The 14355-nt window shown below is 44.7% G+C and overlaps 1 protein-coding gene across 2 annotated transcripts; it reads right to left on the bottom strand.

Annotated features, from left to right (window-relative positions):
• Positions 1–4882: 4882 nt before the first annotated feature.
• On the bottom strand, positions 4883–13919 carry LOC306793676 (protein sel-1 homolog 1-like). 2 transcript variants are annotated; one of them, XM_079291385.1, is made up of 21 exons: positions 13432–13919; positions 13245–13282; positions 12687–12903; positions 11303–11470; positions 10956–11061; positions 10516–10678; positions 10332–10385; positions 10179–10238; positions 10009–10090; positions 9723–9877; positions 9332–9388; positions 9172–9240; positions 8755–8832; positions 8448–8510; positions 8270–8357; positions 7966–8114; positions 7689–7854; positions 7506–7583; positions 7225–7397; positions 6954–7082; positions 4883–6790 (listed from the first exon to the last, which is right to left on the bottom strand). In XM_079291385.1, the coding sequence occupies exons 1-21, from the start codon at positions 13517–13519 to the stop codon at positions 6509–6511; spliced, it is 2463 nt and encodes an 820-aa protein (XP_079147511.1). In that variant the 5' UTR covers positions 13520–13919; the 3' UTR covers positions 4883–6508. The 2 variants fall into 2 exon arrangements, with proteins under 2 accessions (XP_079147511.1, XP_079147512.1); XM_079291386.1 differs by having other exon boundaries at positions 7506–7580.
• Positions 13920–14355: the final 436 nt, after the last annotated feature.

The following is a 14355-nucleotide window of genomic DNA, read 5'->3' as shown; positions in this document are numbered from 1 at the left end:
GGAAACGTTCTGCTATGAGCAGAAATAGTTGAATTCAAAGAAAGCTTCTCAGCAACAAGCACCTCCAGCTGCCTCTAAAGAGGAAATATTCAGGTTGCAGGATTCCCCGTCACTTTATTTACGAGGTTCGAGAGCTTAAAACCACAGTCGCTTTCTGTAGCCTGCTTTTTGGGGCCACAGACATGTTAAGTTTCAGTGTCTCACAGGCTTCCCTTTGCAGGAGATCCACTGTATCCGCTCAACGGAAACCCATGAAGCAGAGGCATGCTTGTAAAACAGACCATCCATGTGAAAGCTACATCAGTCCGAGACATGGCAAACCCACAAGGAGCAGGAGCAGCAGGACGACGGCTGCCTGCGACAGAGCAACAGACTGCCGCGGAGGCTGACCTGACTTGGCTGCTGTCGGTCGGGTGAAGATATACGGGTGTTCCTACGGAGGAGACATGGAGAATATGGGACGTCATGATCAACTTGAGCTGTGCATCTGAATATCAATGACCATGCTGTTCTTTAGTTACGCATCATTGGGTGATGGAACAAAGGTTTCAAACTTGTGGAAAAAGTTCTAATTCATCACCTCAAATGGTATGAAAGTACTATAAAAAAAATCAACAAAGTCCCTGCAGCGAGCTGTAGTTTGTTATCAAAAGTGACGGTCAGTTTCTTCTTGTTTAGTTTCGCGGTTTTACCAAAAACTCCTGAAACTTAAAGACTCAGGTAGCTGTTGCTCTGCGTTGGCAACATTGTCCTATGGAGACCTTACCATGGGTGGACAGATGAGACTGATGGGGTCAGAGAAGCTGCTCACAATCATCTTCCCCCCCTCGGGCTGAAACTGTGAACAGAAGACAAAAGGACGCATTCATTTGTGGAAAAACATTTTAGCATATATAGTGCTTATTTTAAAAAAACGGTGTCCTTAATTTTCCTTTGCTTGTGATCTACAGCTTCTTCCTATTAGGTTACTCATTACACTGCATAATTTTGTGACCATCTGCATGGCAGTGGGGCTGACTGCTGACCCTTAACCTCTTGTTCCATTCAATACGAGTGGGACTCGGTGTTCACCATGTTGTTCCACAGTCCCTTGGCCAGCTCCTCGTGCCCCTTGATGGTGAAGTGGAAGCAGTCGTGAGTGAAGAAGGTCATATCGATCTTCCCATTCTGCTCAGGGAGAAGAAACAAACACACACTGGTGTAGATTTACCGATGGAGCGTCTCGTTGATGAAACGTGACTTCTCTGACATTCTCGGCCTGGTGTCAGCAAAGCCAAAAGCTACAAGCTGTCACACTCAGGACCTTAATGATTCAATCGTTACTGTGCAATGTTTCACACCGATCCATGTCCCGAGAGCAGACACCTCTGCCACGCTGATATTGTTATTGCCTCCGGAGTGAGGATAGATTACCGGGAGGCGGGGAGGGTCAGCGTGTTTCAGAAAGGGCTGAAGAACGACGGCGAAGTCGTCCCTGAAGAAGCGATCGCTGTACAGCAGCGACTCAAGTCTTTTCTGTGGACGGGAGTAAAATATAGCAATCACGCAAATTACTTACAGAGAGTCATTCACATGAAACCAACAGGAACTGTTTTGGGTCCATGTGCCACTTTGTACATTATGTTTGATTAGAAGACGCAGGAAAATGTTTCCCGTTATGGATGATAAGCACATTCCATAAACTGTACCTGGAAGTCCAGATTGACTTGGACCAGCTCTTGAAGCTCAGGAGACCTGGCTACTGGCTCGATCAGGCACGAGCAGAAAGACCTAAACCAGAGTGAAGAGCAACAGGAGCAGCGGCACGAATGTGAAAACGGCCTCTTTGTGTCAAACATCACATAACATTGAGCGGTGTGGGGGGGGGGGACTTTAAGGCTCACATGAACGTTAATGTTCAGAATGAGCGGCTCACCTTTGGAGCAGGCACCCCGGGGTGGGCTTCTGCACCTCCCTCAGAGTCTGCATGGGAAGTACCTGAACGATATTAACGATCATACGAGGAACCTGAAGCACAGGATGGAGAAAGCAAGCAGCCCCCGCTGCGGTGAATCCCAGCACCACACTGAAACCTCACCAAGACCCAAATACGCTTCGTTTCCTTTTCCCTTTACCTCATTCATCAGCATTTCCAAGGAGACGGTGATATAGTGAATGAAGTTATCCACTGAAAATAGAGCCTAGAGAGACCACGGACACTCTGCAGAGATTAGTGACATATTTGTAGTTCTGCAAAAAGAGATTTTTATTGAACTAAACTCATTTAAAGAAAGAAAAAAAAAAAGTCAGACCTTATCTTTGCAGTAATCGCAGATGTCATTCATGCCCATGAGAATGGTCAAAAGCTTCCAGTCTTCCTCAAAGTTCAGACCCTGAAGAGAGACAACAACAAAGGGGTCATCGTCAAAATGTGGTGCATAAAAACAGGTTCAGGAACAGCATCTTCATGCAGGATATCTCAGTTTAACCAGCAGATCTGTACCTCATAACCTCTCAGCGTGTCGATCAAATGTCTCGTCTGGCTGGGGAGGTTGCTAGAAAGACCGAACAACAACGTAAGTCTTTAGAAGCATCGTGATGAACTAATAACACTTAAAACGATCACACCGTCGAGTCATTACAAGGTGTTGTGTCCAGTCACAGCCAGGTTGAAGCCCGTTTCACTGATATGGGACTGCATCCCGTGAACCGTCTTGCCGGGAGCAGCACCAAGCAGGTTGGGATTGAACAGCTTGATGATGTCTAAAAATCACAGTGAAGAGATGATGTGCTGTGTTTTTCTTGTTTTCTTCAGCTGAGTGACGTTTATACGGAACATATGCAACACAATAATGAGATATCGTCGCTGATTAAAACATCTTACTTGCCAAAGTAATGACATGCTGAAATGAGCCATGGCCTCCGATGCTGCAAGACGGAGAGATGTCAAATTAGTACCAAATTCAATTATGTTTATTGAAAAAATGAAAATCCAATCATCTTAAACAGTCTTGATGGACAAATTCCATCTCTTACATCAAAACACGTTTGCAAGATTGGACATCATTTTGAAACACAACGAAAGTATGCACATGAATATTTATGATATCATATGCCGGCTACAGCAAGGTTATGATCCGTGCAAGAGATCCATCACAGACTTCACACACGACCTCTGTCACCTCCACGACACGTGACGGAACTCGATAGGAATCCCGAGGACAGTGGTGGCGTTGGCGCCGATGGCCGTCTGAAAAGGAACGACAACAACAACTGAGGAAAATATGATCAGGACCCCATCAAAACTTAAAACTGTATGTGTTTGTTTTGAGGAGGTGATTCTTTCATTGAAATGACAACCGTTCCATTTCTGGTATCGTCTCCTGCATTTTGAGGAGGTTTTGTATCTTTGCAAATATGGATAACTGATATTTTACAATTTAACTTTTTTGCTTTCAAAAAGCCCAAAAAACTACCTGAGAACGGTGATAAGAAGTAATCTGGCTGGACTATTATCACCACAACATTGAGTCATCTTGATTGCATATTGCATCACTTATACTATATTACCTTTACAACTGAAGAATACAAAAACAACACCTACTGTCAGTGAATCCCCCAAAGCAGCGATGACTTTGATATCTGCCGCCTTCACAAATTCAACTGCACCAAAGGGTGAAAGGAGAGACGGAGATGAAAGAGAACACATTACTCTGCAGTTCCAACACTCGGGTCGGAGATGTATGATGATGATGATGATGCTACATTGACAGACCTGAGGAGGGGACAGAGGGAGAAGGACTCATGTCTGGACACTGGAACACAGGATGTTTGAAGCTCACCGGTCGAGTTTTCTCTGGAAACTCCTGAGAAAGAAAAGAGAGCGAGACACCTCATCACTGTCGGGACTGAACAGGTTAAATCTGCTGTTTTCAGGTACTGATGGAATGTGTCCCATGAGGCAGTTAATCTCTCTTTACATCTTGTCTTTTTCACTCATTGACCCTTCAGTCTGACACAGCTTTGCTCATTGTGCCCATGATGTAACCTGCCGCTTATATTAAAAGTAAGTTATCCATTGTTACATACTCATATTGTTTTTGTAGTTTTCATTTTGTCTTTTCAATACATTTCTCAGTCAAAGTCTGTTCTTCAGTTATTTGATTTTCAATATAGTTTGTCATTTAAACAAGCACTCTGCGAGGAGATTTCTTTTTAGCGACAGTATTTTAATGTTCAGTGCTGAACCGGGTGTACATGGTACCTTGTTGAGCGCCTCCTTGCTGTAGTGTCGTATCCCCTCCTCATACTCCCACCACCAGTCGTTGCCTTCAAGAGGATTATTGCTGAAGTGTCCATCTGAAACTTTTCAAATGGCCCAGACACTTCTTAGCATGTTAGTCGACATAATCGACATTTACAGCAAAATAATTGCATTTCTTTTTTAATGTTATTGAATTATATAAATTCTTTTGTCATCATATTCTAATATTATACCCACCATAAACAATCTGTGTAAAATAGGCCCCGTTTCAGAGGCTGATGTGACAGTAAAGACAGACACAGCCTCACGTGTGCTGGTTCTAGCACTTACCTTTGACAGAGCAGGACGTGAGCAGACATGTTGCCACAGCGATCCAAAGCCGCTCCATAGTAGTGCGTGCGGGCCGGTCAATGGGTCGCCCCTGCAGCCTGCACAATGTGATGCTCGGCTTCACAGCACTGTCACTTTGTCTCTCCCCCCCCCCTAAAGCCGAGTGACGACCCGCAGGTCCACGAGAGCCATTCAATCGACGTCAGCAACACAATACCTCCAAACAACAGCAAAGAGTTCAGACAGTCGACATTACAAGGGTCGTCATTTACAAACGACGAAGAAAACATTCAGAACAACCAGTAAATATCCATATATCATTTATTTATAAACTTGTATTTGCGATGGTAAAAATGCAGTCTTCTCGACATTCTTGACCAGTGTTTCGTTTTAGACAGATTGTGAGTTGTGTCGACGTGTGAATGCAGTTTGGAATCATTTCTGATCGTCCTTTTTGACTTCATACACTTCATGCAGGCGAATCGTCAGATTCTGAACAACAACAAGCACATACTGTGGAGATGAACAAATGGACTTTGGGAGGAAAAAAAGAAGAGAAATGCATGTGTTAAAAAAAAAAAAAAAGAAGATTCTAATTTAGTTCTGATGAATACTGTATGGCCTCACCGTGGCCTCATTTCTCAGATTTAGGTCCATCTTAGCTGAAAAGTGTTGGCAGCGCTCCAGCATGGACTTTTGGTGAGGGGGCGAAAAAAATAAATCTCACAACAGCTGAAGTTGTATAACCAAACACACACACACACACACACACACGCGCACAACTCATCCACTTCCTGCAATGTAGAAACAATCGAGAGCTTGAGGTGCTGCCATCTTTAAGGCTGCTCCAATTTGCGCCTCAGCTAACTCGAGGCTTAATGAACTAAAAGAGAAAGGCGGATGAACTACTGCGCTACCAACCACGAGAATGAAACCAAAGCCCGTCGATGGAAACTTATCACACCAACATACATCTTCAAAATCTGTTCTCCGTGCCCTTTCACTGCACTCTTCATACGCATCAGTTCTTCTCTTTAGATTGTTTCACTGTGCTCGGGGAGTGAAAGAAGCGTCTGTATGATTACGACTCTTTTGACAGCTTAGTGACTGTGACTTCAGCGGCTTCTCATCCTTCGAGTCTGCCGTGTTGAGAACATCAACGTGTGAGCTCAAGATGAAGCGATCTATCCGGTAGAGCTCTTCCATTGGTTACAGTGAACTGCTCAACAGGTTCTCGTACTAATGACAGATTGAGCACCGTTACTAATGTTGAATGAACGTGAATTGATCTCTGTGAATTGCAGGTATGAAAAAGTACCGACTCAACATATCAACCAAACAAGTAACTAATTAATGCAAAAATTAAGTAAAATTACCTGAAAAAAGGGTCTAAAATTAAAGATGAAAACATGAAAAAACATGACTTTTTTTAAACCAACTAGCAAATAAAATGATTTGAATTGAATGTTCCTGCCTGTTATTTTTCTAAATTAGGATTGAGGCAGAGTGATGTTCTCAAAAAGGGAAAGTGAGAAGACACTAATGCACATTGTAGATTAGTCTGCCTTTGATCGGGAAACCAAAAGGATGTTTTTTTTGTTCCGCGGTGAGGACGCGGGTGCTTCTGGCAGTATCCTGAGTCACAGACTAGCAGGTCCCAAGTCTGTGTTATGCTCTCAACACTCTGATCTGTAGCATTGTCCGTAACACCCCCCACTGTCTCTCTTCAGCACAGGATCAGCACATTTTAAATGGAGAAAGGGAGTCGTCAGACTGCACAGTTCAGCAGTAGTCTTAAGTCGTCTTTTAGCGCGTGGAGTGAGAGAGGCGCTCAGACTGGCAGGTATTCAGCTGGTAAGCACCAGCTGCTCCGCGGGGCGGGCTGGCAGAGCCTCCTGTCCGTCTTTCACTGCCCTCGCTCCGTCTGGCCGTCTCTCACTCCTCCTCCTCCTCTTCCTCTTCCTCCTGGGCCGGTCCCTGGGCCGGCGTTTCTTCCTGAACCTGGGGCTCGGCCTCGGCTTGCGACTGTTCCTGAGGTGGTCTGGGCGGGGGCGCTGGAGCTGGGACAGGTGGTCGAGGGGGAACCATGATTTGGTGCTGGCGCTGCCTGTAGGCGACGACTGTGCCGAGCAGCAGGGCGATGACGGTCATGAGGTAGAGGTCCCACTCCGGGCCGAAGAGCTGGTCCAGGTCCACCTGAGTAATCAGCTCCTTTAACTGACAGGAACCAAAAGGCAGACGAGGAGAGAGGACAGAGGACAAAGATTCATTTCAGTTCCCTCTGATGAAGTAGCTCTCAACTTGGTTGAATTACAATTCCTTGTATCTCCAAGCCAAATTGTCACAGGTCCAGCTTTAGAATTGAAGATGCTGTACTCACATTAAAATCCTGCAGGTACTGCAGAGTGTAAACCAGGCCCAGCTTGCACAGGGCCATGAAAACTGGAACCTGGGCATCGGGACTGGCTTCAGCGGCCATGTCGTAGAAACGCTTAGCTAGATGGATGTCCTGCAGTAGCACATGAAACAATTCTCAGTCCAATGAATACATTAACTGCACTCTGCATAAATCAATGTGACCGAGTGGAGACGAGTGAAGCATTAAAAGCAAGCTGGTGCTCTAAGAGTCACCGGTGTAACTCTGCGCCCACCTGTTTGATGCCCAGGCCTTTCTCATGCATGTAGCCCAGGTTAAACATGGCCTGGGCGCTGTGCTGCTGCTCGGACGCCAGTCGGTAGTGGATGACGGCCGTCTCATAGTCCACATCTGTCCCGTAGCCGTAGAAGTGGTAGTCCCCTAGTTTGATCCTTGCCACAGTGTAACCTGGGAACGATGACCATATGCATCAACTCTCACTCTAAGCGCAAGATTGAACGGACAAACGCAGCTGCTTTTCTGCGTGTAAACCAATCACAGAGTGCGTGGACTCACCTTGTGCTGCAGCTCTTGTCCAGTGGAGCAAAGCACGAGGGTAGGTCTCATTCTCAGTGAAGATCCTCACTCCTTCTGCTTGTAACAATCCGTACAAAGAAAACAGTCAGAAGGTGAGAATGCATGTTTGCATTTTAAGCGTATGTGCTTTTCACTTGATACTAATGCCTTGGCGTCTCTTACTCTGGTCCAGGATGAAGGCCACGTTGCTCTGGGCCACCTCGTAGCCCTGCTCAGCCAGCAGCAGATACTGGACCAGCGCCGCATCAGACTCGCCCTCCTTAAAGCTGCCGTAGGCCGACATGAGACGCTCCGACCAGCGACCGCGTTCGCACACGTTCTTGAACAGCTGCAACCGAGATACAGACAGACAGAGATATAAACCGGGTCTACGGTATGCAACAGTGAAACACGATGATCAACCAACCGAGACTAGAGCTGGAGCTCCAGGGTGCCTCACCTCCACAGCGGTGTGGCAGGAGCGCATCACACCGGTACCAGTGGCATGCATCTGGGCCAAGTTGTAGAAGGCCAGGATGTGGCCTGCTTGTGAGGCCAGGTTGAAGAATTTGAGTGCCTGCTTGTAATCACGCTTTACACCGATGCCATCTGAGGAACGACGGGAAGGAGAGAAAGACAAACAGTCAATCAAATGGAGGAGAAAAGAAGTATTCTAGTCAACAAGGATAACCCTCTGACAGGAGGCCATGACACAAAGGTGTACTGCAAACACACAGACACACAGACTCGGCTCTATCACTCACTGTAATACATGGTGCCCAGCTGGAGCTGTCCATCCACCCAGCCCTGCTCCGCTGCCTTCTGAAAGTACTTCAGTGCCAGCTCATAGTTCTGAAGACACAAAATCAAACAACTTTTAAGCGGCCGCTCTGATGTCTGCTGATGTTTTAAAAAGCATTGAAATGTGTAAAGGTTTCTTACCACTGGGACACCTCTCCCATATAGGTAGGCCATGCCGAGGCCACTCTGTCCCACTGGATTACCCTGGATTAAAACAAGCAACACCTAAATGAAAAGGACTGCTTCAAAGCAACTGAACAACTCAATAACACAGGTCAGCTCTGAGGTATCAGTGTGTAGAGTAACAGCTGTTCCTCTCCAGAGGTATTCGGACTGCTGCTTTCTCTCAAAGAATAACTGATGTGATGAATGCTCATACGAACACTAGAATGTAAATGACCCAGTTCAGAGAGAGATAACAGACATGAGGCTGCAGCTTCGTTCTTACCAAGTCAGAGGCCTTCTTAAAGTACTGCAGGGCCGTGTCGTTGTTCTGAGGGAGATACTCGCTGCCTTCAGAGTACATCTAAAAGGACAGAAGGCGTGAAATCAAAAACTTGACGCACCGCCGGAAAAAGAAATGCACTGCACCGCCCTCGGTTCGAACAGTAATGCCAAATACTTGGCCTTGTTTATTTTGGATTCAATTTAGAACAGCTCTCCAACCCGCTGACTGCTTCCCCTCAAGTTGTCACACAGTACGGGAGACATATTTATCATGTTTACAAATAGAGAACTGAAACAGGAACCAGCAAGCTTGTCAGTGTAAAAAGCAGAAGGAACTGTAATAAAACTGACTATTACAAACAAACAAATCTCTTTCCCACAGGCCGATAGAGAGACAAAAGGTCACCACAGGACCCACCTTCCCGAGGAAAGCCATAGCGTGTGTATTCCCTGCATTTGCAGCCTGGTTGAAGTAGTCATACGCCCTCTGTTGGATAGCAGCATAGGAAACACATTTAATGGTGCAAAAACAAAAATGAAAAACACTTAAAAATCCATCTTTGAACAAAGAAAGTCACCTGATGATTCTGTTCTACTCCACGTCCTCCATGCAGGTGTAGCTGACCTAATCCCACCTATCAGCAGAAACAAGGAACCTTATTCACTTCACATATTTAGTATTGTGTTATTATGTAGTATTGTAGATATTTGCATACAAAGTGAATAGTGTTGGACACATCACAAAAAACTGTGATTATGACCATTGTCAACGGCTGCTTAGTCTTTTAATAACTTCATGAACAGAAACTGTAAAACTTGGCAGAAGATATGCTGTAACCAAGTCATTACATTAAGATGCATGGACGGTATGGGAAGGTGATATCAACTCGTACTATAAATATATATATATCTATATATAGATATAGTTGCTGCATTGATTGACACTTATTGATGAGGACATTAGTTTACCTGAGCTTGAACATCTCCTTTCTCAGCCAGAAACTGGTAGTACTGGATCAAGTCCTCCTCCAGCATCCCACTGGTAGATCCCGGGTTCTCCACCTCATCCAGCAGCCTGATCCTCTGCACCGCCGAGCCCCCGGTCAGGGACACATCGTTGGCCACTAGAAGGCGGTGGCGGAGAGGAAAGTGGAGAAAAAAAAAACAGCCGGAAGAGAAAGAGTTTTGATCAGGTTATTTGTGTAAGAACAACCAGACAGTCCACACTTTAATATCATATTAAAGGAATGCTCACCTTGATTTGCAACAAGTCTGTAGTGTGTCAGTGCTGACTCACAGCTCTGGGGAACACCCACACTGCCCCAGTATCTGTATCCCTAATGAAACAAGAGGAAATGTCTTTTTTGTTAATGCACACTAAGAAATAACAGGACTGCAAACTGCTCTACTGACAAATCACCTCACCAGGATCATATGAGCAACCGAGTTTCCCCCCAGTGCGCCAAAAGTGTAGTAAACCAGGGCCTGACGAACACAGAACGCAGGTAAGATGTCAACAATTGTTGGACAAAGACACAAACATGATTTTATGCAGTCCTACAGAACATAAAACAATACCTTCGCCTGACTTGAGTTAACTCCAAGTCCTGCTGCGTACAAAAAGCCAAGAGCCTACAGGAAAGAAAACAAAGCAATTACAGCATTACACAACTGACTCTCCAAGCACAAATAATAACTTGATAAGAGGCTTTTCTCCTCTTTACTTCAGTGACACATTAACATTTTCGGTTGAGATCTTTACCGTCTGAGCTTTAGGCGAGCCCTCAATGGCGAGCTTCTCAAACATGCCTTTGGCCTTGGTCACGTTCTGGCTCATGTAGTCTCCAAACAGCATGGCATACGCCACCTTCTCCATGGCTTTCTGGTGGCCTTGCTCTGCTACTTTCAGCAGCTTTTCGTACAATCTGAAAGTGTGGTTTGGGTAAGCCAAGAAAAAAAAAATGTGCCGTGAGTGAAGTCAGATTGACACAGACGAATGAAAATTATGTGCACATAACAAACAGTACTGACATGACATCTAAAGCAAATAAAGGATGTGCTAATATAAGTCATGGTGTAATAAAGCACACATAAAACAGTTGTAGGCACATTTACAAATCCAATTATGTGGACTGATTCAGGTCACATAATAGGATGACATTTTCTAAAAGCAGGTTGATGAAAACCAATGGAATAACTCACTCTTTCCTCTGGGTCCTCCTGGTGGTGGCATTGAGCATGCGCAGGACCGTCTGATACTGCTCCTCAGCCTCCTCGGCCTGCAGCCTCTGCTGTGCCTGCTCCTCCGCTAAGGGAAAGAGAGGAGAAGCCAATGAACAGACAGATGGAAACCAGAAACTTTGGCAGCAGACGGGGCACGCAAAAGTAGTTCTTGAAATGAAAATGTGATGTGCTGTCATGGTGGTTTCCATCATCAGTAGTTTATAATAATCACTGAACATTAGCTCTGTATTCAAGCTTCAAAACCGGACACCAAAGGTAAGTATACATTTGTCACATTTGCTTTGACAGCCGGGTTGAAGACTTACTCTCACAGAAACCCCACTTCTTCTCCTGGTCGTAGTCATAGATTGTGGCGCACCACAGCCGTCCATCCCCCCGTCCATCAGTGGTACAGTCCGAGTACTCCTTCCCCTGGAAGAGGAAGGGGAAGCTGCAGGGCTCTCCATGGGCTGTGCCTCCATTCACCACAGGAACTGTAATAACAAATATAGTTATATTAGACAAAAAACAACTTAATATGGAATGAGAACATATAAAATTATAAATGCAATATGTATAAAAAAAAAAAACTTTTGTGGGATAGAGTAGAGACACTTAGAATGAGCCGTTCATATCTACATAGGGAGCAGGTCCTGTTCACGGAGCCGCCATGTTACACCGCCATGTTTCTACAGTAGCCCAGAACGGACAAACCAAAAACCAGCTTTTTACATCTGTTGTGGAAATGCCCAGAAGCACACATTGTTTTGGGTCGAAGGTAGTTTCCGTTATGAATTAAATGCTACATGCAAATTTCCCAGTTTGTCCTGCGGTTTGCTCATTTCCTACAAACCATCTTTTCACGCTGGAATGCACTGGTAAGCGTGCAATCCTTCCTGCTTTGTAATAAGTCACTAGTTGGAGGATTATCTAGATCTGTTATGAGCAGCAGCCTTTCTTAAAACTAAAGGCCTGAGTTGCTACTGGAACATGCTTATGGGCTTCTTAGAAACACACTATGAAACAGAACCTTTCCAGTATCATCCCATCAGTATATACTTTCTCTCCATTTTGTGTCTGTTCATAATATTTTGTCTAGATTGTAAATAACAATCTTTTTTAAAACGTGCCAAAGAAATTGTCACGTCCATTGTGCTAATAAATATAAGTTTAAAAAAAACCATCTTCATACAAACTTCATGTTATACTGCAGGGAAATTACTAACAATCTCCAAGTAATATGATGTAACCGGCTGCAAGAGGAGCCACAGGTGCAGGGAGCTGTTCATTTCTCATGGGGGTTTAAGCGCTGCCCTGAAACCACAAACGTCTTTGCTCGGAGTCAGCAATACTGAAAACAGGTCAACATGTCGAGACTTAACGAAAGTCACGAAATAAGACAGGGCAGTCTTCATTCTCAAAAACAGATGTGAAACCTCACAGCATTGAGGAGTCAGTAAAGCCAGCGATTGGACAGGCAAAACCACTCAAAAGTCAGTATGCTACCACCAGCTCATGCTCTTTGTCCCACACAGACATTTGAAGACACATACACAAGCCAAGACAACAAATACTGGCCAGAAAACGCAGAGCAGAACTCGATTCATGACATCCAATACAACAATACTCTAAATTAACATGCATTTCTTTTTTCCGACTGCATGAAGTGTCTACGGCTCACTGCTTGAGCTCGAATGCGAGTTACCTTACCCTCTTTAGGTTCCTCTTGGACCGGAGGAGGCTGCTCAGGCAGGTCCTCCTTCTCCTCTCCCTCCAGTCCCTCCGCCGGTGACTGTTTCTCCTCCGCCGGTGACTGTTTCTCCTCCTCCGGCTGGGAGACTTCATGACCCGAGGTCACAGAGGCACTGGCCACGATTTCAGACGCCAAACGGACGTCTTCCTCTTCAGAGTCCGGATCATGGTAAGACTGGCGGGACGATCAAGAAGTTATTGTAAAGTAACAGAATCATACTGCATATTAAAATAGGTTGTCCTACAAGTCAAGTAAATCTTATTTATATAGAACAATTCAACAAATCACAAATTTGTTTCAAGTGGCTTTATGATTTTTATGGATGATCATGAAACACTGTTGTCTCCTCACTATTTCTTTATTGTTTTTAGAAGTACAAGAGAATAGAAGCTTTTTGTTTGGTAGCAGATGACACCCCTCTGCTGCCCATCACATGTACACTTCTAACAGGTATCAAGTCATTCGGCCTCAGGGTTTTAACTCAAAGACCAATATCAAATGGCCTCATGGCGTACCTTTAGCTCTGGTCCGTCATTCCCATGCTGCTCTTCATCTGAAAGGTATTAATACGGCAGAGGAGTAAACACAGTGTAAACTTGAGATGGAAAAAAAGCTGTTAGCTAAATATAAAACAGCTGCTTGCAACAGTTTCAGACACATAACGTCAGACGCTGATATTAGCCCGTTATATAGCATACTCACCAGCTGTTATTTCTTTGACGAAGACTATCAGCAGAATGGTCCAAATATATACCGTTCTTGCATTTTTAGAACACCTTTTATATCCCATTGTTGTTGATGTTGACAAGCTAACAATCTGTTAGCTGTAGCTGCTGCTATTTCTATCGCCAAACATTCGGTTACAGTTGAGTCGCACTTTGATATGTAGCATAAATAAACTCACACACACGCTCAAATTGAGCTACTGTGAGCTGTAGAACAAGCTAAGCTACGTTAGCAGAGTAGTACCTGGCTGAATGACGTTTAACGTCAGCTAGCTAACAAGCTAACAGCCACACAAACGACCAACCAAACAGCGCAATATATGCAACAGACGCAACTCCTCGGTCTCAAAACAATGGTTGACCAGTACCTCTCGGTACTCCAAAACATCCGAGTTTAATAGCGACACGCAAACGCTTAACCTTTGAATTATATCAACCAGATACTACTTAGCTGTCCATGTTAAGCCCCTACTACTGATCGACACTTCCTATTCTCGCAGCTCGACCAATCACATCGCGTTTGGTTTGACAGTAGCCAATGAGCGCACCGCAAAGATGTGTCAGCCAATCAGGTGCGTACACAATTATGTTTCCAGTTGATGGGCTGGTCCCATACAGTCTATGGTTTGTCCACGACACCACAACACGTTATGAAGATAATCCTCATATGGACGGAAGAGGCGGTTGTGTTATTAGTATAACTCCGAAATATAGAAGTTTAACAATGTATACAGATAAACAAAATGTGGCCGTGTATCAAATATGTATGAAATGTGTCTTGCCAGGACGTCCAATAAGTATGTAGGTAATGCTGCACAACTGTCACTTATCTGCATGACATCACACGGTTGTTATTATGCAAACACCTATAGGAGCGTCTAGGAAATAAACAGCACCTAAA

The sequence above is a fragment of the Melanostigma gelatinosum genome (assembly GCF_949748355.1).
Source record: "Melanostigma gelatinosum genome assembly, chromosome: 19".
Classification (NCBI taxonomy): Eukaryota; Metazoa; Chordata; class Actinopteri; order Perciformes; family Zoarcidae; genus Melanostigma; species Melanostigma gelatinosum.
Note: the sequence above shows the minus strand (reverse complement) of the source record. Positions and strands in the feature narration are given on the sequence as shown.